General features: G+C 36.2%; 1 protein-coding gene across 3 annotated transcripts; it reads left to right on the forward strand.

Moving 5' to 3' along the window:
• Positions 1-609: 609 nt before the first annotated feature.
• lama3 (laminin, alpha 3) lies at positions 610-26,982 on the forward strand. Of its 3 annotated transcripts, XM_067396046.1 has the most exons (39): positions 610-967; positions 3,203-3,312; positions 5,169-5,282; positions 11,838-11,919; positions 12,138-12,218; positions 12,304-12,401; positions 12,549-12,590; positions 12,783-12,934; positions 13,044-13,154; positions 13,268-13,379; positions 13,478-13,639; positions 13,963-14,159; positions 14,350-14,466; positions 14,536-14,690; positions 14,771-14,912; positions 16,442-16,541; positions 16,695-16,811; positions 16,905-17,075; positions 17,226-17,377; positions 17,457-17,645; positions 18,115-18,263; positions 18,365-18,527; positions 18,800-18,927; positions 19,015-19,150; positions 19,309-19,413; positions 19,526-19,674; positions 20,775-20,889; positions 21,244-21,387; positions 21,656-21,786; positions 21,859-21,990; positions 22,072-22,219; positions 23,552-23,661; positions 23,736-23,913; positions 23,990-24,139; positions 24,234-24,396; positions 24,505-24,635; positions 25,886-25,976; positions 26,084-26,200; positions 26,296-26,977. In XM_067396046.1, the coding sequence occupies exons 3-39, from the start codon at positions 5,276-5,278 to the stop codon at positions 26,430-26,432; spliced, it is 4,764 nt and encodes a 1,587-aa protein (XP_067252147.1). In that variant the 5' UTR covers positions 610-967; positions 3,203-3,312; positions 5,169-5,275; the 3' UTR covers positions 26,433-26,977. The 3 variants fall into 3 exon arrangements, with proteins under 3 accessions (XP_067252147.1, XP_067252146.1, XP_067252148.1); XM_067396045.1 differs by lacking the exon at positions 3,203-3,312 and having other exon boundaries at positions 11,838-11,956; positions 26,296-26,982; XM_067396047.1 differs by lacking the exon at positions 3,203-3,312 and having other exon boundaries at positions 943-967.
• The last annotated feature ends 36 nt before the right edge of the window (positions 26,983-27,018 follow it).

The raw sequence follows: 27,018 nt of genomic DNA on the forward strand, positions 1-27,018 counted from the left end.
TTTAGTGTGTCGATTAGCTTGCTGTGTCAACAACAGGTTTGGTGCTATTGTTGTGCAGTGTTGCGGAAACTGTGTTTAATCAGTGCATTTCATACATGACAAACGTGCCTTTAAAATGAAAGAAACATTTTTTTTAAAAATTGTGATGATGTTATATTAAGAGAAATGTTAATAATGAAGATAAAAACAGTTAAGTTGCTGTTTTAACCATTTTAAAAACATAAAATGTTACAAATATCAAAACAAATAGTAACTGCTAAATTGCATCATAAAAATTAAAAATGCTACAAAGATAATAACTGTATACTAATTTATAATGATCAGTAATGATTTTACAAACATCTAATTGTTTATCTCATAATCAATTTCTGCATTGTAATATACATATTTCTTATTTTTAAAAGGTTTTTGACAAATAAATACATTTAAAATGTTTCAAAAAGCAATCAACCAATAAATAAAATAAATACATGTTAAAAATTAGACATTGTTAGGGCTGAGACATAAAAAGTTAATTATTTATGAAGTTCCTTGAGGTCACAGATATTCCTTGACTTGCCTATTGGTGGTGCCAGCAGGTGGGTAAAAATCACTGCCCTGCCTCTCCTCTGTACACACTGCTATCACACACCTGGAAAGACAAACAGGAAGAAAAGGGAATTTTTGAACTTTGCCAAGAGTAAGAACACACGCAGCTTGTGCTCTAAGAGTGTATGGAGTTGTAGTCTTGCTGTAAATGCATATATGGCATGTACATTTATAAATGGCTAAATTCTTATTCTTGGGAGTCCAAATTATGTGGACTGGAGTACTCGTGCTCTTTTCTCTGGATCTCTGGGTATCTGCAGATGAGCGGGGACATCCAATAACATTCTGGTGGGACAATGATACCCAGGTTAAAATCAACAACAATCAAGAGTCGTGGAGGCCTATTTTCAGAAAGTATTGTGGTTCCACACACATTAAGGTAAGACGTTGTAAAACATGCCCTGCTGCAAAAAAATTTTTTTTAAAAAACTCTTAAAGCATTAATCTGGTCTTTGATAAGCAGGCTCCCAGACTAATGATCTGTTGGATGGTTTTAAGGAGGTTTTGGGTATTTTTCAGCTGGGAGCAGCTAAAAACTGCTAAAACCATCTTAAACCAACTAAGATTAGCATTGATATTTTGTGCAGTTCTTACAATTATAATTTTTTTTTTTAAATAAAAGAACAAATATTGAACTAGATTGTCTGATGCATCAACAAATCAACATCATCTTGATCATATATGTTCATAATATGTTCCGAATTCAGTCAGATTCATGAAAGGGTTAGTTCACCAAAAGTGAAAATAATGTCATTCATTACTCACCCTCATGTCGTTCCAAACAAATTAAGATATTTTTGATGAAATCCAATGGAGGTCTCCATTGACAGCAATGTCACCGAACTTCTCAAGATCCATAAAAGGTACAAAAAAACATATTTAAATCAGTTCATGTGAGTACATTGGTTCTACCTTAATATTATAAAGCGACAAGAATATTTTTTGTGCGCAAAAAAAGTAATAATAAAAAAATAACTTTTCTAGTGATAGGTGATTTCAAAACACTGCTCGAATCTTTTGTTTCAAATCAGTGATTCGGATCGCGTGTCAAACTGCTGAAATCACGTGACTTTGGCGCTCCGAACCACTGATTCGAAACAAAAGATTCGAGCAGTGTTTTGAAATCGGCCATCACTAGATATTGTTGAAAAGTCGTTATTTTGGTTTTTTGGCACACAAAAAGTATTCTCGTCGCTTTATAATATTAAGGTTGAACCACTGAACTCACATGAACTGTTTAAATATGTTTTGAGTACCTTTATGGATCTTGAGAGGTTGCTGGCAATGCAGGCCTCACTGAGCCATCGGACATCAATAAATATCTTAATTTGTGTTCTAAAGAGGAAAGAGGTGTAGAACGACATGAGGGTGAGTAATAGATGACATTACTTTCATTTTTGGGTGAACTAACCGAACTAACGAATCATTCGATCTTTTCAGTGAATTCATCAAACCACTTCACGAAAACGATTCATTTAAATCAATCCGAATGAACCGCCTTCTCTTTCGAACCGTTTCGAACATCTGGTTCATTACAAATCGCACAACTCTTCCTGACACATCCTCTCTTCCGAATATGTGAATTAAAATAAAGACACTTATTATATAAAAACTAATACAGAAATATGTGTCTACATATAGACCTCAAGAGGACCACTGCGTTTACATGACAACGGAAAAGTTTTTTCTGTGCGTTTTTTGCGTACAGATGACAACGAGGTCAAAACGATCCCGTTCACACAGATCCGCGAAATCGACTAAAAACTCTGCATGCATACCAGTCATGGCGATGTCACCTTGCAAAAAACAGTACTGTTGCGTTTCCAGACCCAGATTAAATGTCCCATCATTCTTTATAAGTTCTCACTTCAGACCTCAGTGAGTTTCAAGTTTCAGTCACTCATACGTCACTTTTTGACCACATGGTGTCGCCATGACACAATGAGAGCATATCGTGTTTTTGTGTAAATTATGGCAAAACAGAATGAAAATAACATAAAAATCGCTTTGAAAACAGCTGACGAAAAGCAAAAACGAAGGTATTATTAGTGATGGCCGATTTCGAAACACATGCTTCATGAAGCTCCGAAGCTTCATGAATCATTTGTTTCGAATCAGTGATTCGGAGCGTGTATCAAACTGCCAAAGTCACGTGATTTTAGTAAACGAGGCTTCATTACGTCCTCACTGTTTCGAAACATTTCAAAACAGTTCGAAATTTCAGTGGTTCACCGGTAGAGGGCGATGATAAAGTTAACCCATGAATCATGCAGATTCACTGAGAAGCATTGAACAAGTGTCTATGGGTTTTACCTGATCTCTGATCAGTTTTATAAATTTGTAGATGTTTTAATTAGACATTAGAATAATTAAAATGAATAATAGTAGTTATTAATCTCTTATTGGCCTGTTTAGCTTGAGCCATGGAACAGAGAAACAAGCCTTGAAAATTGATAAAAAAACAGATATACAGTCACTCTGTATGTAGCCTAATCTTATTAGAGAATTAGTTAATTGCATTTAATAGATTTTACTTTCAATAAAACATTTGCAATATATTTGTAAAAGGTGTTTAGTTTGAGTTTTGTTGCATTTACACTCTTTTGACCACTAGGGGTCACCGTGGAGTCAAGTGTCAGATTGTTTCGAAGCCTCGAATCATCACGGCACATTTGATTCAACTGCTTCAGTGTTTCCACGAAGCCTCGCTCTGCCCATCACTAGGTATTATTACATTAACTTAATGACTTAATGTCTAATGTTAAAGTTTTTACGTTCATATTCTTTGGAAGCAGGAAGCGTCAACATCTTGGAAGTAACGTCAAGAGGTCGGGTTTGATGTACCCCGAGACGAGTTCACACTCCGAATATACGACTTGCATTCCCGAAATTATCCTTGAAGCAGATGGGGAAAATCCAAAGTAAAATGTTAAAAAGTAAAAAATGTTTTCCCGCTTTTAGTTGAAAATAGTGTCGTGTAAATTGTCCCTAAATCTTTTTTGAGCATGAACTGTTAGAAAAAAGTGTCGAATCGTCGATTAACCTGCGCTGAGTGCCCCAGGGATGACGCGTTTTCTTTTACTGTCTATGTTTTTTGTAGGCCAACCCGGAAGTTAGCGGCGCACGGGTTCCCTCGACTGAACTTTTTTTACAGTCTATGCTGAAAGCCTATTAATTTTTCCCACAGACTTTTGGAAAATCGCAGAAAATAAGCTCTGTGTTTAACAAAGGGTTATGACACTTACACGTTTTGTCTATCAAGATAATCTTTACAAGTGAACACAACATTTATAGATTTTGAAGCCTAAATAAAGTCGTCAGATATAAAAGGCTAACAGTAGGCTATAAACGGACTACAAAACACCATGGTCGCGGATCAACGTCACCACCACCAAGCGTCAAATTTTATTTAGAAAACAACTCTATTTAAAAACATGCTCGCTGATTATGATCTGCGCTGTGTATGAATACTTATCCACTTTTTCATGAGAAATGCTGTCCAAATGTCCTGTTTGTCATGATGATGTCTAAAGTCCCCGCCAAAGGTAGTCCCTTTTAGCAATTTAGCAACCGCCGATTTTAAGACACAGTAAAAGTTTAAAAAATCACAAGTGGGTTATAACTGGTGTGTTTTATGTCATAGATCAAAACGTGAAAGTATTTAGAGGCTTTGTTAACCACAGACCTTATTTCAGGCGATTTAGCAAAAACCCATTCAAAAAACCCATAGACTTTACAGCGTTGGAACCGGAAGCCCTAAAATGCTAACTCACTTCCTGGTTTTGCCTACAAAAACGCGTCATCCCTTGGGCAATCTATAGTGTAGAAGCTCTCATTCGTAAATTCACACTACCTACATATTATTCAATTTTATTTCTGTTCCGATTTCAGCCACTGATTCGTGAACGAATCGTTCAATCTTTTCAGTGAATCGCTTGAACCAGTTCGAATCGCAAAAATGCGGCTTATACGTTATTCTAATGTGCTTCAATTACAGATTTTTTAGCTTTTGAAAAGTAAATCATTCATGTATACTAATTCAGTATTGTTAGGAATCAAAAGCCCCCCCGTCAAGCAGGTTCAAGCATGTTTTTCTTTAGGTATGTCAGATAACAAATCTGGCATAAACGGACTGACATGCAGCCAAAATAAACACGCGCTAAAACTGCAGGTACAGTAGAACATGAAGACATTAACCCTCATTTTCTGTGGATCTGCCTGCGCAATACTGAAAGTCCTTACAGTTGCTTATCTGTCTTTTTATATGTCAAATTTGTAAAGTAATACCATACCTTGAGGTAGGTGTTTTTAATGAACCGTCCAAACTACAGCCACACTTAGACACTATGAAACAACTCCATTGTGATTCACTAAGTATTTTCAGTGCCTTGATTTCATATTTTTTTGCCACCTGGAACAGGGTAAACGGTTATTAACTATGGTAAAAAGCATTAATATAATATTCAGTGTTTTTAACTAAAATAATGTCTGTATAGCCTACTTTTGTAGGGTTTATCAAAATGTCTGCACATGCTGAGATCTTATACTGTATGATGTTTCTGTCCTCTGCACCATTACAGGACTGTGATCGTGGTTATTACAGGGAGAGAAGTGGACCGCACAAGGGACGGTGTGTACTTTGCAACTGCAATGGCCTGTCCAATGACTGCGAACCACATACCGGAAAATGTTTGGTATGATTTAATCTTAAATCATTTACAGATTGATTCAATGAGATCCAGGCAGATAAGCAATGTTTATGTCAAAGATCAAATTTAAATAAGGAAAAACAAATGTATTAAGTAAAAATGTTAAATTATAGAGACAAACAAATGAATCAAGTAAATAACAGTTTATTATAAAATCCAAAGTATTTTATCTAACAAATGAAGATTGTGAAGATCATAGTATAGAGAAAGATGGACAAAAGAAGATATTTGCAGAATGAAAGTAGAGGTAGAAGAGACAAAGCAGGAGAAGAAGCAGAAGTGAAGAGCAAAATACGAGCAACAGATATATGCAGGAACCTTACATCCTCCTAAACATATGTTTTGGTCAAATAAGAAAAGGTCAAACAGACTTATCCATTATGTCATAGTTGGTGTAACAGCTAGGTCGGATGTCAAAGACAGACGAAAATAGATATGCAGGAAGTTGTTTTGACACCTTTAAGAGAATATATCGCAGATCTCGCATTATCTCATGTCTGCAGAGGTAGAAACAGACATGTTTTGATACGAAGGTTCATCACATAATCAGTTCTGATGGAAAGTACACCCACTCGATCTTACAGCATGAAGAGACACCAAAGATCTTACATTTGGAAATAATCAGAGCATATAGAAGAAAATATATAAATGATTAAAGAAAGTGTTATCTCCTCTTCATCTCCTCTTCAATTTTTATCTTACTATATGTCAGTTGTCCGTGAAAAGATGTTTCATGCCAGGCTTGTGTGGCAATTTTCATCTAGCTGTCTTAAATATTATATTATTTTTATATTACATAATAATATAACATATTATTGTGTACATACTAAGTATTAAGTATCAAACACACCCGATTCAGATCATCAGCTCATTAGTCGAGACTCCAGGGGTGCTTCTCAATATCCCTCCTCGTTTCCTTGCTCCTATGACCCAGGAACCAATCGAGCTCAGCCATCTTGAAGGACATCTCAATTCTCTAATTGCACCGTGAGGAACGAGGAGTGAGGAAGCTTCCTGAGGAGCTATGAGCGAGGATACAGCGGTGTATCCTTCGCGGAAATCTTTCTCGTCAAGAAACCTGACACACGTATACATTCTCCTCCCCCGTCACATCTGTCAACAATAATTTAAATGTATGCTTTACTTTTGACGCTTTGAAGTGATGATACTTTACTTGATGACTCTTTGAAGTGATGCTCGAGTGATCAAGTACATTCCAATATACAAATAACATTTTCTTCGATTCCTCCGTCCTCGTTTCCTTTCTTTGCATCCTCCCCTCACATCCTACGGGGGGTGGAGCTGAGACGCGAGGAAAGGAAACAAGGATGCACAAATAAGAAATGAGAAGCACCCCAAGACCTTAAATCGGTGTGTCAGACAAAGGAGTGATACAAAATATGCAGTGTTGGAGGGCCTCCAGGAACGTGGTTGGGAACCACTGCTGTAGGCTATATAGCTTTGCATTCTCTTCTTTGTGCATATTAATATCATATTTTTTATTTTTTTTACTTTTAAAACACCTCATTGAACCTCTATTTGTGATAAGTCAACAATAACATCAATAATGTCAGCTTTTATGCACTGTATAGTTGTGTCCTCAATGCATCTTTTGCGGTGTCACATTGTGGTCTTGTCAAGTTAAAGGATTAGTTCACTTTCAAATAAAATGTTCCTGATAATCCTGAAACGATCGGTCATTTTCTAAAAAAAATGTAAATGTATATGCTTTATATAAACAAATGATCACCTTCCAATTGCTCCTGCCAAAACCGCTGTAGCGTATTTGTACAGGTTTAATCAATTTATGGGTGAAATATATGAATATAATAAATCATAAAGCCTTATGATTAATTATGATGCATATATTGACCCAAGGGGGAATTAAACATATATTGTGAATTAATTACAACGAATTATAATCAATTACATATATGATTAGTTCTGGTTTAATAATTATTTAGAGAAACTATATTAGTTTGTCCAGCAAACCGTTAGCTCCTCACAGACGATTATAATACGAAAGGTTATTTTCTGGCCACGAGAATACACTTCCTATTCTAGCATCCAAGCGTAAAACGTTGGTGCTGGATCGAAAACGTTAAAGTGACCTGGTTTTTATTGAATGAGCAACAGAGCAATCGAGCATGGATATAATGTGTTTAATATATGAAAACTACCACAGAGGTTATACGTCTAAATATACACACATATATATACAAGAGCGAAAGTAAAGGCAGGAAAAGAGAGAAGACAAGTAGCAAAACTTACTAACAGTCCTTGAGAGCCAGCACAGAAATCAGTTTCATTATCTAATAGAGAAACGGTAGTCTACTAGCATCAGTTTGCTTGCTGAGTTTCGGAGAAGTGCGGCTGCAGTTGGTTGGTTTCTTCCGTTTCCGCGGGAAGATTTGAACTGAGGACGTGAGAGTTAGTTTCGCCGGAGATGGTGGTCCTGAAAGATGAGCGCAATGGAAGCGTGGTCGCCGTGATGTCCGGGAGAGATGTGCGTGAGTGGGCGATGGATGATTCGGGGCAATCGGGAGAACACACAAGAAAATGTTTGTGCCTGTCTTTTATGGACAAGCAAGTCAATACGCCTCCTTGGTTGAGATTAGCCAATGACATAGATGCAAAGTTGGCGGGCCAAACTTTCTTTTGTCTTGTCTTGTGGCTTGATTTGCATAATTTATGAATGTGTTAGATCAGGGTACATTTTTCTTCGAAGTACCATTGAACAATGCATTTTACAGTTATGTGACATACATAGTTGAATGAGGCTTACAGAGAGCTTTATAACAAACCTAAACTTGCCATGTAAGAAAAGCATATAAAAGAAGTTATAGTTTACAGACAAATTTTTATCATTAGAAATGACACTAGCACAACTACAGTCATTTAAACTAAGTCTAAGTTTGGCACAGTCATATTTTGAGAATAACTGTACATACCATCTCTAAGCATGTTTGTGTGTGTTTGTGGGTGCGTGTATGTGCATTTGTGGTGTGTACACTTCCCCTATTCTACTTACGGAAAAAATAAGAAAATGACCGATCATTTCGCTAGATAAGAGCCTTATTCCTCGTCTGGTATTGTTTAAAGCCCTCTGATGCTGCACTGAAACTGTAATTTTGACCTTCAACCATCTGGAGGCAATTGATGTCCACTATAAGGAGAATAAAAAACCTTTTCATCAAAAACCTTAATTTCTTTTCGACTGAAGAAAGAAAGACAAGAACATCTTGGATGACATGGGGGTGAGTAAATTATCAGGAAAATATTATTTGAAAGGGAACTAATCCTTTAAGTCACCTAATGTAGCACTTTATTCAATATAGATTGTTTCAGAGCAGCTTTACAGTGATAACAGGAAAATGATTCAGTGATGCAAAGAGAGTTCATGTCGGCTGTACAGCAGCTCTAAAAGAAAATAGTGTCATTGTTCAGCTGAAGTCAGTTCAGTGTTGATTCAGTTTCACTGTAAAGATCATCAGTTTTAAGTCATTTGATCTATTCAGCAGTCCTGCAGAAAACAGTGATGTCATCGTCTAGTTCAGTTCAGTTCTCATCTAATAGTGTCAGTGCAGTCAAATCAATAATATTGTTAAATATTAAGTGTTGCCAGAGTGAGCCAGAGGCAACAGTAGCAAGGAACCCAAACTCCATCAGGTGACAGAATGGAGAAAAAACCTTGGGAGAAACCAGACTCAGTCGAGGGGCCAGTTCTCCTCTGGCCATTGAACAAACACTGTGTCATTATGATTCAGGCTGAATCACAAGTCAGAAATCAGACTGTGGATTGGTCGCATTTAAATATTTCATCCAGGTCCTTTTGCTTGAAGATCGGATTCATCACGCCGGTATAGACACGATTCTGGTCATAGATCTGTGCAGAGGACTTGTCTGGTTATTGTGGTCTTTGCTGAGGATTTGTGTCGATGGCTGTCGTGTCAACAAGGCCTTCACAGGAGATTGTATAGTTGGCACAATCTCTGCTGACATTCAGGGCTGTGTTGAGCTCATGTCTAGGTGCAGGTCCGCCATCTGATATGGATATGGACCGGATACGGTAACCTCGGGATTAATAGAGAGACTAATATTAGTGTGGATGCCATTCTTCTCACAAAGTGTTCCCGGTTCTGGTTGACCCAATTTATGTAGCCTAACAACGGAAATGAATTATAGAAATGTGATAATGTGTTATGTGTATTCCAGTTTAAAGAGATGTGTTTTTAGTCTAGATTTAAACAGGGTGTGTCTGCTTCCCGAACAAGGTTAGGAAGACTGTTCCAAAGTTTAGGTGCTAAATAGGCAAGGCAAGTTTATTTATATAGCACAGTTCATACACAAAGGTAATTCAAAGTGCTTTACATAGAAGGAATTAATCAAAAGAAATAAAAATAACAATAAAAGGTGAGAATATAAAATGATATATTAAAACAGTTTAGAATTAAAAAGGAGGATGCAAAAATAAAATACAGTGCAATCAGTCGTATGTAGCACAGTGCTCATTCAGTAAATGCACAGCTAAACAGATGTGATTTGAGTCTGGATTTGAATGTGGCTACTGTTGGATCGGATCTCTTATGGAAGCTGGTTCCAGCTGTGGTTGGCATAATAACTAAAAGCAGACTCACCGTGCTTTGAGTGAACCCTTGGTATTTCCCATTGATCTGTGATCTGTATATGTTTATATTCTATAAGCATATCTGCAATGTATTGAGGTCCTAGGCCATTGAGTGATTTCCATTACAATAATCCATTATCCACCTGCTGGTGATAAAAGCATGAACAAGTTTCTCTAAGTCGTGTCTGGAAGCAAAGCATCTAAGTCTTGCAATATTTTTGAGATGATAGTATGCTGAATTAGTTATTGCTTTGACATGACTTCTAAAACTAAGGTCTGACTCCAAAATCACACCAAGATTCCTATCTTGATTTTTAGTTGTTTGACCCCTAGAGCGAAGGTATGCGTTCACCTTGAGAACTTCATCTTTGTTTCCAAACGCAGTGAACTGTTTATTTCATCAGTGCATTGGCACAGGGAGTCAATGGGGCTGTAGTCGTTAGGTGATAGGGCTAAGTAGATCTGGGTGTCATCTGCATAGCTGTGATAAGCCATTTTGGTTCTTTCTCATTATTAAGCATATTCAGGTTGAACAAGAGCGGTACAAGTATTGAACCTTGAGGGACTCCACATGTCATGGATGTCCTCTTAGACTTATGGTCACCTATACTCATATAATAACCTCTTCCTTCTAAGTATGACCTGAACCATTTTAGGATCATCCCAGAAAGCCCGACCCAATTTTCGAGCCTGTCAAGAAGTATGTTGTGATCGACAGTGTCAAATGCAGTACTAAGATCTAGTAGTACCAGCACTGATAATTTGCCTGTATCAGTATTTAAGCAAATATTATTTATTATCTTTATGAGTGCTGTTTCTGTGTGGTCAGAAACCAGATTGAAATTAAGAAAAGAATCTAATGCCTGTGGTTGATTTTTATATAAATATATTATTAACTGGCCAGAATTTTGAGATCACAATAGACACAATAGGCTTTTGTGTGTTAAGTGTACCTCAATACTGAAGAGCTAAACCATTTAGTGCTTTGTAAGTAATTAGCAAGATTTTAAAATGTTGCAATGTTAAAGGGTTAGTTCTCCCAAAAATGAAAATTCAGTCATTATTTACTCACCCTCATGTCGTTCCAAACCCGTAAGACCTTTATTCATCTTCAGAACACAAATTAAAATATCTTTGAAATCCGATGTCTCAGTGAGGCCTGCATTGAGAGCAAGATAATTAACACTTTCAGATGCCCAGAAAGCTACTTAACACATATTTAAAACAGTTCATGTGACTACAGTGGTTCAACCTTAATGTTATGAAGTGACGGAAAAATACTTTTTGTGCGCCCTAAAAAACAAAATAACGACTTTATTCAACAAAATCTAGTGATGGGCGATTTCAAAACAAAAGCTTAGAAGCTTCACAAATCTTTTGTTTCGAATTAGTGGTTCGGAGCGCCAAAGTCACGTGGTTTCAGTAAACGAGGCTTTGTTACATCATAAGTTTTTCGAAATTTCAATGGTCCAGGTGAGTTTGGCAGTTTGATACCTGCTCCGAACCAATGTTTCGAAACACAAGATTCGTAAAGCTTCAAAGCTTCATGAAACAGTGTTTTGAGATCGCCCATCACTAGATATTGTTGAATAAAGTCATTATTTTTTTTATTTTTTTTGGTGCACAAAAAGTATTCTCGTCACTTTATAACATTAAGGTGGAACCACTGTAGTCACATGAACTGTTTTAAATATAACTTTAGTATACCGTTTCTGGGCACTGAAAGTGTTAATTATCTTGCTTTCAATGCATGCCTTACTGAGGCATTTTATCAAAAATATCTTAAATTGTGTTCTGAAGATGATCAAAGATCTTACGGGTGTGGAACGACATGATTTTCGTTTTTGGGTGAACTAACCCTTTAATGGGGAGCCAATGCAGTGTTGAAATGATGCTTTTTTGTATTTTTGCAGAACTGTCAGTTCAATACAGCAGGCGACCATTGCGAGCGTTGTATGGAGGGTTACTATGGCAGCGCCGCTCTCAGAACCTGCCGTATGTGTCCGTGTCCCTTAGCAAACCCACTGAACAAGTACGATGCCATATAATCATAAAAATACACACATGAAAGTTTGCTTTATTTAATTTTTTATTGTTTAAACATTTTTATTGATTGTTTAATTATTTGCATTATTTATTGTTTAATAATTTTTATTGCTTATTTAAAAAAAATATATATATTGTTTAATTTATTAAACAATTTTTTTGTGCAGTTTTGCGATTGGATGTCTCCGGGTTGGAGATGAGTTTGAATGTTTGTGCAAACCTGGTTACTCTGGGGTTCGATGTGAAAGGTGTGTCTGGTTTTTAAAATATGTAAATATGCAAAAGAGTGTCTGTCTTTTGAAGAAAAAGTTTCTCCTTTACTTCATATTTTAGGTGTGCGCTTGGATATTATGGCAGCCCTTTAGTAGAAAGAGGAAGTTGTCAGCCATGTGAGTGTGACCACGGTTACGTATGTGACCCGCAAACAGGCGGTAAGCAAGCTCTCATGATTTACAAACAATAGTAATAATAATATAAAAATAGTAATAACAAGTAATAACAAGTAAAATTAAATGTTTTTCAAACCAAAAAAAAAATTCCTATCAAAGTGGAAATATTTGTTTTCTTTGTTTTCATAGATTGTTATGAGGCTGATGACCCACACACAGGCGACTGCTATGGTTTGCTCTCACAGTCCTCAATCCATTAAAAAAATCCTCAAATTTCTTAATAATATTCTGGGCCTATATATCCTTACATGGGGCCTCTTTAAAATTTTTATATTCCAGTGATCATGTGATATTTGTACCTATGCAGATGTGACAATGCATGACTGAGATCTGAACTGACTAACTCCAGGTTTTTCCTGTTAGAATGCGATATCTGTGTCATTAAGTTAATGGATGATCTTGAAGCGATGAATGATGAGTTCTCCACACTGAAGAATCAACTTGAGTCTTTTAGTCGGAATGTTACTTCATACGCGAGGCTGGAAAAACTCGAAGATGCCATCGCTGGTACAAAGGTCCCTACAACAATTTCCGTTAACAGCATTTTAGAAGCACATTGGAATGCCAATGTATTTCCGCTTATCATTTTTTGGAAGAAAAAAAAAAATGTTTTCCCTTTTTTAGGTTTTGGTCCACAAGTACACTGAATCTGTCTTGGCATTTCAACGAGAGATTTTTGAGTTTGAATCTGATCTCGAAAGTGTCAAAGATGACCTCACTGTTCTCAATGACAAGGTACGGTTACTTTGTTTGTGGTGGTTTATCTTTATGTCATCCATAAAATGAAGCTTCAAATTCATTGTTGTTAAGAATTGACATAGAATTACAACTTGTGTTTGTTTCTACAGGCAATTCAGATGTCCTGTACTGCAGTTCAGTTGCTAAAGACTTTGGACCAAACCTATCAAAGGGGGGGAAACCTACGATCTGAGACCGTGAACCTCTTACAAAAGATACAAGGTGAACCTATTAGATCCAGCTGAGCTTTTCATGGCCAATTTCTTATTTAAATGTCTTCTTGCTGGTAAACTTGCACTTTTATTTCTTGACCCACATAGAATTCTTGGACGAGTTGAAGCTATCAAACCACACGGGTGGGAACACAGAGGAGGCTGCCAGAATGTTAAAAGAAGCCCAATGGATGTTGGAGAAGATGCGAAGACAGAGCTGCAGGGTTCAGAGAGAGCTGGCTAACCATGAGCTCAGAAAGGCACAAATATGTGGGTCAATTGCTTCCGAATTGCACCAGTTAGGACAGGAGTATCCGATCCTGCTTATGGAGGGCCAACGTTCCTGCAGAGCTCAGTTCTGACTTGCTCCAACACACCTGTCTGGATATTTCTAGCAAACTGGAAGACCTTGATTAGCTGGTTCAGATGTGTTTAATTGAGGTTAATTCTGGGGTTAATTGGGGCTAAACTTTGCAGGACAGTAGTCCTCTAGGAGCAGGAATAGAAACCCCTGATTTAGGACTTTTTTTTACAATCCTTAGTAGTGACCAAGCTCCTTTTTGGGTTCGAAAGCGTGCTTGTTTCTCTTACAGTACTCAACCTCATCTTGAATGACCTGATGGTTCCTTTGAATGGCTCCTTGGTTGTGGCAGATCGTATTGGACAGAACCTCATGGATCGGGCGGAAGATCTTCGAGATATACAAGAGGCGCTTGTAGATGCGCAGCTTGATGTGATCAAGGCCAATGGTGTTAATAAACTCAATGAGGAACAGCAGAAAAATATTTGGGTAATCATCTAATAATAGTTGGCGAATGTCCTCTTTAATGTAAAAACTCAAACTCAAACTTTCATTCTCAAACTTTTTTGACCAAGGACTAACTTAACTTACCAGAGTTTGAACCACTACAATATAAGATGTAGATTTGTTCACAATCACATATGTCTTTAAACACCTTCATCAATTGTTTGTTTAACAGAAGCAGTTCAGAGTTTTGAGGAAAAATCAAAGAAATATCATAGCCAATGTGAACATGACCAGAAGGACACTAAAAGAGATAACAGATCTTCAGAAAATGATGGATGGCCTAACAGAGGTGACAAATAATGTTATTCTTTTGTAAAACATTCACCAGTTTGGATACTTACGTTTTGTTTTCTGCCAGGAAATGTCTCGTCTTGCAGCTTTGTTTGACGGAGCAAAAACCGATCTAGACGCAAAACTCGAGCTACTCTCTGAAGCAACTGCTAAGGAGGGAATTGTGAGACAGGCTGAGGAGCATGCGCAGGAACTTATAAAGCTGGCTATGGACTTTCAAATGTACGTCATGATTTCTCCAAACATCCCGAAACCATATTTTTGTTTCTAATGTAGTTTTTATGAGTTCATGTGTCTCGTAGGGTCATACTGAACATTACCAACTCAACCGCTGTTCAGAAAGCAATCGAAGCCATCAGAGCATTCACAGCCATCATCGATGCCATAAAGGAGGCGGAAGCTGCTGCCAAAAGTGCCAAAGAAGCGGCAGACCAGGCTTTTGAAGTATGTCAGACGATAAATTAAAAAATTATCCCCCGGTTTCACAGTCAAGGCTTAAGCTAGTCCCAGTCTAAAATGCATGTTTGTGCTGTTTCAACTGAAAGCAACTTAAGCATCTTAAAATATGTCAGTGCCATTGTTTTGTCTCAACATCAAAGAACACCAGTAATGCTTTTTTCTAGTGTACATTTATAAAAGCTACTTAAATATCCTAATTGAACTGAAGTCTAATACTGGCTCAGGCTAAGCCTATAATATTTTGTCTAAATAAACTAAAAGTAAAACACTACAATCAATAGTTTAAATGCAAATTAATTTACTCATCATAATTTTATAATGTAATGTATGAAAAATGTATATTCATTTTGAGATTGGCTACAGATTACATTTTAAAGCATTAAATTATTTGTTTTTTTAATGATGTTTTATAATTAATTATGTTATTATGTTAATTAATGTAAAAAAATGTTTTTAATTTTAAGTGAGCATTAGCTGATGGTGAAGATAATGTAATTGTAAAAATTAAATCTAATTAAATATACAAGACTTAATGATACAGATAAATTTAAAAATTGTCTAATATCGGCGTATAACCATTATTATACCAATATATTTTGCATTCTTTGTTGCGCTCCACTTATAACCAGTGTTGGGGGAAGTTACTTTTAAAAGGAATGCATTAAAATATTGCGTTAACTCCCTAAAAAAAGTAACTAATTGCGTTTTGTGGAAAGTAATGCATTACATTACTTTTATGTTGTTTTTTTTCAGATCTGGTCTGGGTTTGCTTGTTTGTTTATTAATAACAACAAAAAGGTTATATTTTTCTGAAGGAAATGCAAATTCACACCTGTACAGTAGAGGGTGCAGCTCAAACACACTTTTCAGCTGTGCTGCCATTCTGGATTGAAGAAGAGTACTCTTACTTTAGCAATGAAAAAAAATTAAATAAATAAAAAACACAAATGTGATGTTTATCTATGGTCATTTTTGCTTAGTATGATTGAATTAGATCATTGAAGGTCAGCAGCAAAGACACTGGCTAATAAAGTGAGATATAAATACATAAAGTATATTTGTTTAATTTAATATATTTAATTATTGTAGGTTTATGCAATATTCTGTTATTGCATTTTACTGTTTTTATTCATTTTGAGGAATACTGGTACTGTTTTTGTTTAAGTGATATGAGAAAATGCATGCTCACATTTAGTCTAGAGCTACAATAACCATCATGTTCACACAGCGCACACAACACCTCTGCACTTAATTTCTCTCAACATGAGGACAGGAGAGCTGTCAGTCAATACGTGAGAAAACAAAGTAACTTGCGTTACTTGCTTGAAAAAATAACTTGGATATTTTGTTGTAATTTTAAAAGTAGTGCATAACTTTACTAGTTACTTGGAAAAAAGTAATCTGATTACATAACTCAAGTTACTTGTAATGCGTTACCTCCAACACTGCTTATAACCATCATAAGCAAACTTTATTTTCAATTCAAACTTTTTTCTATTCATTTTATTCCCCAGGATGTGCAAGGACAAGATCTACAAAATAAAGCCAAGGATCTGAAAAATCATGCAAATACTCTGCTGGTGAATGCCAAGGAAGCGGTGATACAGCTAGAAGGTTTTCAATGCAATTTTAATGCAACTACCACAAACCATAAAATAACATCCAGCAATAATTTCAACCAAACAAGATCAACTTTTGATCCTAATCATATTGAGTGGGTTTTTCATGTGAATGTTGTGCTGTGTTGAAACAAACTATCATCTACAGCTGTCACGCAGAAATGTGAAGCTTACAAGAACCTGATCCAACAGGCCGAAGGCAAACAGAACGAGCTGAAGCACGTCATGCGAGATGTGTTGGAGAAGATGAACAACATCAAAAGGGGTGAGAAACTCCATTTTGCTCAATCATTTTCCCACATCAAATATCGTAATGGTCTTTTCAGATGAACACTTTGGTGGTTTCATTTTTTTTTAGACGATATTCGCGTCCTCATCATCCAAGCCAAGGAAGGTGCTTCGGATGTGAACACCACAGCAAGTGATGCAATAACCAGATTGCAGAACATCACTGAAGAACTGAGCAAAATTAACATTTCCTCTCAAGATTCAAACCTGAACGACTTACTTGATGGTGTCAACAAAACATGTGAGTCTTCTCAGTTCTTCTTTCCTTGAGTTAATCTAATGAACATTATTCAGTACTATTCAGTTCAAAGATATCTGAATAGAAAGTCTGTTCTTTTCATACCTGGTTTCTTTAATTCTGAGGAGCAACACTGAATGATCTCCTTTACAGTGACAGACCTGGATGAGACTTTTCCTTCACTAATTAACGAACTGCACAAAGTGGAGAACAAAAGCTGGCAGATGCCTGGTTCAGCCAACATGTCCAACAGCATCCAGAGAATCAAAGACTTGATCGAACAGACTAGAGACGCGGCCAACAGAGTGAGTGCTCATGGGAGAAGAGATGTTTCGACAACCACCTCCAGATGTTTATCCTTTTGCTTCTCTCCTGTGTTCCTAGATCAGGGGGCCGATCTTGTTCTCCGGTGATGCTCATATTGAACTTCGACCTCCTAAAGACCTGGAAGACTTCAGAGCCTTCACGGTTCTTAATCTTACACTGCACCAACCGAATTCTAGAGGGGACGCAAGACGTAGACGCCAACTGGGTGAAGACAACCAGTTTGTTCTTTACCTTGGAAATAAATATGTGAGGAGACTTAATATATTAGGGATGCACGATATATATCTACCAATATAAGTGATATTAGATATTTAATTGTTCATGCTCATTTCCACTATTTGTACATTTAGAAGAGCTTTTCTGTCACTAACGCTCACTTAAAAGTTAATCTTTAAACACGCTAATAATTTATCAACACTGTTGAATGTAATCTTTAGCAACTCTCAATATGAGTACCCATATTTCATATTGTACAATATAATAATGTGTATAAAAAGTATTTGTAGCTTTTAAAACTGTTTTTAGTGTTTCTTTGTTGTTATTTTAGAATAAACATTATACCTTTATCGGCCAATTATTGGTTATCATCCATATCATGAAAAAAACGATCAACTTATTAATATCAGCCAGAACTGTAATTATGGTGCATTTTATATCGATATTCAAGGTGTGTATCGTAGGGCATCTTTTTATTTGTAACTCTCTGGACTAACAGGCAGTCAAGGATTTCATTGGCTTGGTTGTGAGGAATGGTGTCCTCTTTTGTGTCTACAAATTGGGCGGCCAGATTCATGAGATAAAGACCAGCGAAATCACCAAGTCCAGCAATGATAAAGCCTTTATGGATAGGGTGGATTTCCGTAGGTAAACGTCATTTGTCATAGTAGAGCTTCACAAATTGCGTACATTTCCAAATTGCAAAACAGTTTGTCCATGTTTTTTTATTTCCTTTCTTCCCAAATCAGAGTTTATCAAGACGCACAGGTCATATACACACAGACTTTCACATCAACTGAACCCAACAAGCTGCCGCCCATGATTAATCGACCTAGCACCAGGAATGGATTGCTCGATCTGGATCCAAATGAGGTCGTCTTATATGTGGGCGGATACCCAAGCAATTTTACGGTAAATAAGTCAGCAAAACTGTTAAAAACTGACTAATGGCTCTCCTCAGAGATTTTGATATTAATGCTTTCTTTCCAGTTCTTTTAATGTTAACGAATGGATAACAAATTAGTACTTATAGTATAAAAATAATACATTATACTCATTCTTATGCAGTTTGAAATCTGCAACATTTCCAGGCTGTTTTTTTCTGTATTTTTGTCAAAAAATAAACTCTTTAAGATTAAATAACACTTTTTTCCTTCCCTCTGTATTCTGAATTTTGCTTCCAGCCACCTGCAGAGCTTCAGTACCCAGGATTCAAAGGCTGTATTGAGTTTTCAACTCTAAATGATCATATCCTCGGCTTGTATAACTTTCAACATGCAGTGAACATCACAAAACATGATTCGTGTTTAAGGTACGTAATGATGTCATCAGAAGTTTTTTTTTGTTTTTTGTTTTTATTCAGAATTTTTGAGTCATTATTCCGTTATTTCATCCCTAGGGGAAAAGTAAGCACACTGGGGGATTATTTTGATGGCACGGGTTATGGAAAGGTTGCCATAAACTCAAACTCTTTTATTAAGCTCTATGTTCTGAGTCATCAAATGGATGCTGTGCTTTTTTACATGGGAAATGAGGTAAAGTTGGTTATAAAAACTTTGATTTGATTCACACTACTGAATCACAAAAATGTGGCATTTTAAATCCAGATATAAAAATCACACAACAATTGTTTGATATTTAATGTCACAAGATTTGAATAAAATTTAAGTGATTTTTTTGTTTTTGTTTACAGAACTCATACTTCTTTGTTACATTAGAAGGAGGCTATATTGTTTTGCAAGGAGAAAACAATGGCACGACAATTTCTGAAAAGTCGAATGTAAAGGTATTTCCCCAAGTAAGTTTTCTCATAACCTCTTATTATATTATATTATATTATATTATATTATATTATATTATATTATATTATATTATATTATATTATATTATATTATATTATATCCCTTTAGACAAACTTCTTCCAAATCAGAATAACTATGAATGACAGAAGACCAACAACAATACTTATCAAAGACTACATCAACATTTTTTTGGGATTTGTCAAAGGGCTCTTCACGGAGGCCTACATTGGTGGTGTTCCAGTTGCAGTCCGAAAAAAGTATTTATATTCTCTTTTGTTTTTATTTATTGGTGCATTTCTTCAGTTTTTCATCATTATGGTTATTGGTTAGGGACAGAGCAAAACATGCTAAATGAAAGTTAAATCTTGCAAAAATGTGAAGAGCATTGGTTATATAAGAAATAATATTTTTGATTAAAGGGTTAGTTCACCCAAAAATATTTTTACCCAAAAAATGATTACTCACCCTCATGTCATTCTACACCCATAAGAACTTTGTTCATCTTGGGAACAAAAATTAAGATAGTTTGATTAAATCAAATGGCTCAGTGAGGCCTCCATTGCCACATGAATAAGTTCCAGAAAGGTACTCAAAACATATTTAAATCAGTTCATGTGAATACAGTGGTTCAACCTTAATATTATAAAGCGACAAGAATATTTTTTCTGCGCCAAAAAAACAAAATAACGACTTTTCATCAATATCTAGTGATGGCTGATTTCAAAACACTGCTTCATGAAGCTTTACGAATCTTTTGTTTCAAATCAGTGGTTCAGAGCACCAAAGTCATGTGATTTCAGTAAATGAGGCTTTGTTTACGCGATCCGAACCACTGATTCGAAACAAAAAATTCGTCAAGCTTCGAAACGGTGTTTTGAAATTGGCTGTCACTAGATATTGTTGAAAAGTCGTTATTTTGTTTTTTTGGAGCACAAAAAATATTCTCATTGCTTTATAATATTAATATTGAACCACTGTGCTCACATGAACTGGTTTGTGAAATATGTCTTTAGTACTTTTCTGGATCTTGAGAGGTTTGGTGACATTGCTGACAATGCAGGCCTCACTGAGCCATCGGATTTCATCAAAAATATCTTAATTTGTGTTCCAAAGATGAACAAAAGTCTTACGGGTGTAGAATGCCATGAGGGTGAGTAATAGATGACATCATTTTTTTAAATTTTGGGTGAACTAACCCTTTAAAGAAAACTGACCCCTTAACAGGATCAGCTGAAAGTGAGAGATTTAAAAAAAAAAAAATTAAGCACGGTTAATTCCCAGTAAAACAAGCTTAATTTTTTTGAATGTAATTCACGTAACTGAATATTCATTTTCACATCATTTTTTCTGTCTCCAGATATAAAATTGTTCTTCCATCACTTAGAGGATGTGTCAATAATGTTCAGGTAGATATCCATGCTACTTTTACAGAGGAAGTTGGAATTGTCCAAGGTTGTCCAAATCCTTTACTGGTAAGACAGTTTTTGTGGATTACTTGACAGTAGAGATGGGAGAAACAAAGCTTTTCGAAACTTTGAATCACTGAACCAGCAGTCGAAGTGTTCAAAACCCCACATGCTGTTGACAGAGATCATCGCACCCCTAGTGGCGTACCATTGAAATGTCAAAACATTTCAATGTGATGTAACAAAGCCTTATTTACTAAAATAATTTGACTTTGTTTGATATTCCAAATAACTGGAAATGGAAAAAAATGATTTGCAAAGCTTCACAAAGCAGTGTTTCGAAAGAGCCCATCACTACTTGAAAGTGTATGTGCTTCAGGAGTAAATTCATCTAAACTCTTTCTGGTCGGTTGTTTCCAGGGTTCCCGAGAGGCTACTTTTGAATTTGGTAGTTCACTGTCGACGTCACCCACCGTTAAAGAGAAAGACTCTGAGACAGTGGTTTCACTTGGATTTAAGACATCCCAGGAAAATGTTCCAGTCTTGATACTGAATGGTGGAATGGTTAGTTAATCAAAAACAATTTGTCCATATAAAGTATTCCGAGTTGGCTATATGGTTTTTGGTGGTTCTAATTTCAACATTTATTTTTGTAGCTATTTATGGATTTATATTTTATTTAGCTATTTATGTACTTTATATAATACAATTTATTTAATTATTTACAAAATCATATATGACTATAAATAAAATATATATTTATACATTTCATTTCAACATAAATTAAAGGAAAAAAAGAAGAGATTTATTGATGTTTTCCTTTGGTCTGCAGAATAATGACTTTTTGCTGTCTTTGAAAGACGGCTTTGTCGAAATGAGTGATCTTAAGGCAAAATTAACGTCCAGAAACAAATGTGAAACTGGAAAATGGCACTACATAACAGCCTCCAAAAGTAGCGGGGGGTAAGAAGAAAATATCTTGGTTAACTTGCTTGCAGAGATGCTTTTCAATACATGTTGAACATTTCCCATCAGGATGCAGCTAAATGTTGACAACACAGACATTGAAGATCAGCCATCATCATCAACGTTCAATGAACCTGGAGAAAATATTATTTTGGGGGAGGGTTTATTTGAAGGCTGTTTGAGGAACTTGTACATACGCAGGTTTGATGTTATGCTTTACTCTTAATGTGTTATCATGACATATAACAGAAATAAGCCACTCATAATGACCTTATTATTCAGTCTACAGAGTGACTACATTCCAGCCGACTTGAGCAGCTTCAATCAGACTGGAAATGTATCTTTGGAATTCTGTAAAGCAGAGCGCCCCCCTCTGGACACCACTAAGAAGCGTGCAAGACATGCCAGAATTATATCCAACAGCAATTCGGTATTTCAGATAAATGTGCAATAAAACTTAAAGGGTCCCATTGTGCTTTTATACATTTTCAACTGTCTTTAGTGTGTAATGTTGCTGTTTACAAAGTTACAAAGCATAAAGTCCACTCCAAAGGGTTAGTTCCCCCCAAAAATGAAAATTTCTGTCACCCTCATGTCGTTCCACACCCTTAAGACCTTCGTTCCTCTTCTGAACACAAAATAAGATATTTTTGATGAAATCCAAGGGGTTTTTTTTATCCCTCATAGAAAGCAACATAATTACCTTCATTCAAGGTCCTGAAAGGTACTAAAGACTAAAATAGTCCACGTGACTGCAGTGGTTCAACCTTAATGTTATGAAGCGTCGAGAATACTTTTTGTGTGCTAAAACAAAACAAATATAACAACTTTATTCAACACTTTATTCTCTAGCCTGTCAGTCTCCTACACAATTGACACTGTATAGACAGTGCAGTGTTCCATGTTAACATCCGTATGCCGGTTCAGTATTGGCCAGGTCCTGCCTCAGCATCATACACATGTGTTGTGCTGCTCACGTGAACAGTGTCAGCCAATACTAAGTCGCTGTTCTGACAAAGAACCTGGAAGCGCTGCAACGAAAATAACATAGCAGAATGACAGGGGAGAGATGAATTTGTTGAATAAAGTCATTATTTTTGTTTTGTTTTTGCACACAAAAAAAACTGTTATTTTTTTAAACTGTTACTTTTCTGGACCTATTGAAAAATAGTTTTTTGAACAATAAAGCAAGAAAACTTATTCTAGTAGACTCCAAAGCAAAATCAAGACTTTGAAAAAGGGCATTATAGGTACCCTTTAATACAGTTTTACATCTGAATAAAAATTGATTAGTGACAGAGACATTATAGGGAGTGGAGCTGGTCCAATCAAATAAGAGAAGCAATCGTCCATGAGATAAAATTACATTTTTGATAGAGGTTTTTAGCTACACAAAAAGTTTTTCCTACATAAAGCAGGACCCCTTTATGGTGGCCGCCATTGAGATCACATGACTAGATGAACTGCACTGACTTTATTGTAGCACCCCTTATTATCAAACACTTTTGGTTGCAAAAATAGTGTGATTACTTACGAATAGGGTATTTTTAAAATGGCAGTGGCGACTGAAAAGTTTTGTTTGCTTGAGGCTGCCTCCACACCACTAGGTGTCAGTATTAAGTTTATAAAACAATAACAGAAATATTTAGTGCACCTTTAAACATTGTGCCTTGAAATCATTAAACAAATACACATTTTAAGTGGCTATACCTAACATGTGACATTTAATGTCATTTAGTCAATGTTTTGCTGTTTTTAAAAGGGAAGCTCTAAACAAGGCTGCAGAAACCCAAAAACTGTCAAACACACCTACCACCTTGGTTCCAACAGCCAGATGCAGTTTAAAATAGATCCGGAGGAGCTCAATAACAGGTAAATGATGTCAATGAATGACGTATTAATATTTAATTTTGTAGCACTTTTACGAGATGATCTTTGTCTTACAGGCCGCATTTCTCCCTAGACATCCGGACCACATCATCTGAAGGACTTTTACTCTATATCTCAGGGAAACATGGTGTTCCTTTTGTGACCTTGTATTTGGGTGATGGAAAAGTCAAACTCTCTGTTGGGGCAGGTGAAATGATTTCCTCTCAGAAGATCAATGATGGTGACTGGCACAATGTATGTAGAAAAATTCTAAAATGGTGTGTTTCCGTAACTATGTGAAATCCTAAGTTTTAGTTCATGCTGTGTACAGATCAAGTTCAGCATGAAGAAACACAATATTCTTCTAGCTGTGGATGGCATTCGAACACCTGAAGGACAGCAGTTGAAAGGATTCACACATGATCTGCAGTCTCCTGTCTATGTGGGACACGGACAATTGCAGATGCTTCACAAAACAGACGTACGAATGTGCAACTTCCTTATTTCAGCCAGTAGCTTAACCACATGTCTTGTGTTCTTGTACAAAGTCATCACATTTTTTTTTTTTTTCACAGGGAGAAGTCCCTCAGAAGAGTATAATCGGATGCATCCGTGACCTCAGGGTTTCCAAGGTTCTCTTTGCGCATCCAGCTGTCAATCATGGGATCGTGCCCTGTTTCAAAGGCGTGACTGAGAAGGGGGCGTATTTTGCTGGAAATGGCGCACATTTGGTCTTAGGTTTGATCCATCATGTTGATACATATGTGTATGGTGACAAAAAATAGGTTAATTAATAATAATTAATTAATAATAAATTAAATAAATGTTTTTGGGTTTTTTTGGCAGAAAAGTACATCATCTCTGGTTCTACCTATAACCTGGCTTTAGAAATTCGACCCAGGAACCTCACCGGCCTTATTTTCCACAAAATTGATAACCATGGACGGACACTCACTCTGTTTCTCAAGAGAGGAAAGGTGAATAAAAATAGTTTATTTTATTATTTTAAAAAACATTGTATTTTGTCTGTATTACTGATTAAAAAAAAAGGATATTGAAAGGAAGATGAGGCTAAAAACAAGCTACGCAAGTATGCAGAATGTTAATGCTTAGCAAACATACAATCTTGCACTTACTGTACTAAACATGTTTTTGTGCTGGTAACAAACCTCATTATGAAGTAAAAATGTATCATCAGAATCTTAAACACATTGGTTTGTGGTGCAAACAGTTTTACTGTTTACTGCACTGTTATTCTATTTATTTACTTATAGCGGCTAATGAATCAGAACCCAGCAAACATTCGGACATTTAATGACCGTTGAAAAGACGTCCCTCCGACACGTCCCGTCATGGTTGAAAAATAGTTCTAAAATGAAATTTGAACAGACTTCTTTGACGCTATCTTATTAAATAAATAATTAATTAATTATTATATATTGAACTACACATGTAGCTAAAAGTCAAAGTAACAATTATACATGCAACCCCAGAGAATTGTAGACATGTACAAACATATATGAATGCATTTTTAGGAAAAAATTTTTTACCGAATATAAATTTTTAATATATATTTTTACAGATTTATACCATCTTACCGCGACTATTTTTGGCCAGGGACATGACGTTGCTGTCGGACCAGTGTTTGCTGGGAAGTCTTGCATATTCACAGGAAGTAGCTAACTTTCGTGTTGGACATTTCTCGCTAACAGTCACTAAGATTCTCGTCTAAAAATTGTGCGAAATCTGCATACGAACATTTTCATGAACAAATCATGATAATGAACTGTGTAGGAGAATGACAGGGTAGAGAAGAATTTTTTGAATTGTTCTTTTTGTTTTGTTTTTGCTCACAAAAAATATTCTCGTCACTTCATAACGTTAAGGTTGAATCACTGTAGTCACACTGACTATTTTGACAATGTTTTTACTACTTTTCTGGACCTTTAAATGTGGTAATTCCATTGCTTTCTATGGGAGATTAAAAAAAAAAACTCTCGGATTTCATAAAAAATATCCTAATTTGTGTTCTGAAGATGAACAAAGGTTTTACGGGTTTGGAATGACCTGATGGTGAGTATTTAATGACAGAAATTTCATTTTTGTGTGAACTAACCCTTTAATGTACTCGCATAAAGTATGTTTCGGGCCCATTTCTGGATTTTAATGCTATAATTACGTTCAGTATCACATAATGTGCGATCTGTGTGGGGTTATGCTTCATTAGGTGGTGGTAAAAGCAAACGACGGACAGCACCGCTATGGCAGCGCATTGACCCCAACACGACCCCTCTGTGATGAATTTCACTATGTGGCAGGTATTACTTTACTGCTTTTCTCTTATCATGGTAGATTATAAAAGATCATTTCCACAGAAATATAATGCAAGTGAGGTTTCATTTATTTCAAATGACGAATCCCACAGTGTCCGTATGGCAGAAAATCATCAGGCTGAGAGTAGATGAAGTAACCTCGCTAGTCAGACGACGCTCTGTATCCCGTCCTTCAGCGCAGGAAACCATCTACATTGGTGGCGTTTCAGGTAAAGAACATAAAAAAGAACAAAAAAAAACATAATCTTGCATGAAAGGCCCTTCAGTGCATAATAATCTGCAGTTCTGCCTCTTGTTAATGCAGAGAATGTGAGAGGAGTGGAGATGAGGACATCTTATGTGGGGTGTTTGCGGAACGTACGGCTTAATCAAAATCCTGTCTCATTTGAGGACGCGAGTGTATTCGGCCCCATAAACACTGGCGAGTGCCCGACAGAATAATGGAAGGATGAAACACAAAACAAGCACTTATTTTGAGTCAAACAGTTTGTAAAATTAAAATGTTGATTGTTTCAGGAATTTTATCGGAAATTAATCCTTTCTTGAAAGGAATTGCTAGCACATTTCTTCAGCTATGAAAATTATCAGTGTTTATGATGGATAAAAATTAAAGTGTGTATGGAAATAAAAATATACTTCAAATTATTTGGTTGACCGTGCTTGCTCTTGCCATCCAGGTGGCGGATTCTTGTGTAAATAGATGTATTTACTCAGCTGGTTTGGTGCACCACACCAAGAAGTTCAGGGCATAAAGACTGAGATGTCTGCCTGCGCTTTTATCATTTATTCATAACGTGCATTAATGTGTGAATAATATGTTCTTCCTCATTCAGGCCGTGCAGAAAGCTTTCTTCCTCGTTTCTTTTTGTCTCTTTCGCTTTCTGTCTTACGTTATGCACGTGAGTATGGAATTATTGTAGGCTGCCTGTGAAGGCATTTCATTGGCTGAAACTACTGTACAGACACACCCCCTGCACTGTCCCAAATGTACTTGTGTACTATGTAGTGTGTATGAATTTTATATGGC

Source organism: Chanodichthys erythropterus, chromosome 10 (genome assembly GCF_024489055.1).
Source record: "Chanodichthys erythropterus isolate Z2021 chromosome 10, ASM2448905v1, whole genome shotgun sequence".
In the NCBI taxonomy this organism is placed as follows: Eukaryota; Metazoa; Chordata; class Actinopteri; order Cypriniformes; family Xenocyprididae; genus Chanodichthys; species Chanodichthys erythropterus.

What these genes read in the sequence shown, in the direction of transcription:
- lama3 (XM_067396045.1), top strand. Translation starts at nt 764, where the DNA reads ATGGCTAAATTCTTATTCTTGGGAGTCCAAATTATGTGGACTGGAGTA. An exon ending in ATGTGACCCGCAAACAGGCG is followed by an intron (nt 12,402 to 12,548) that starts GTAAGCAAGCTC and finishes TTGTTTTCATAG; the next exon opens with ATTGTTATGAGGCTGATGAC. An exon ending in TGAATTTCACTATGTGGCAG is followed by an intron (nt 25,977 to 26,083) that starts GTATTACTTTAC and finishes CGAATCCCACAG; the next exon opens with TGTCCGTATGGCAGAAAATC.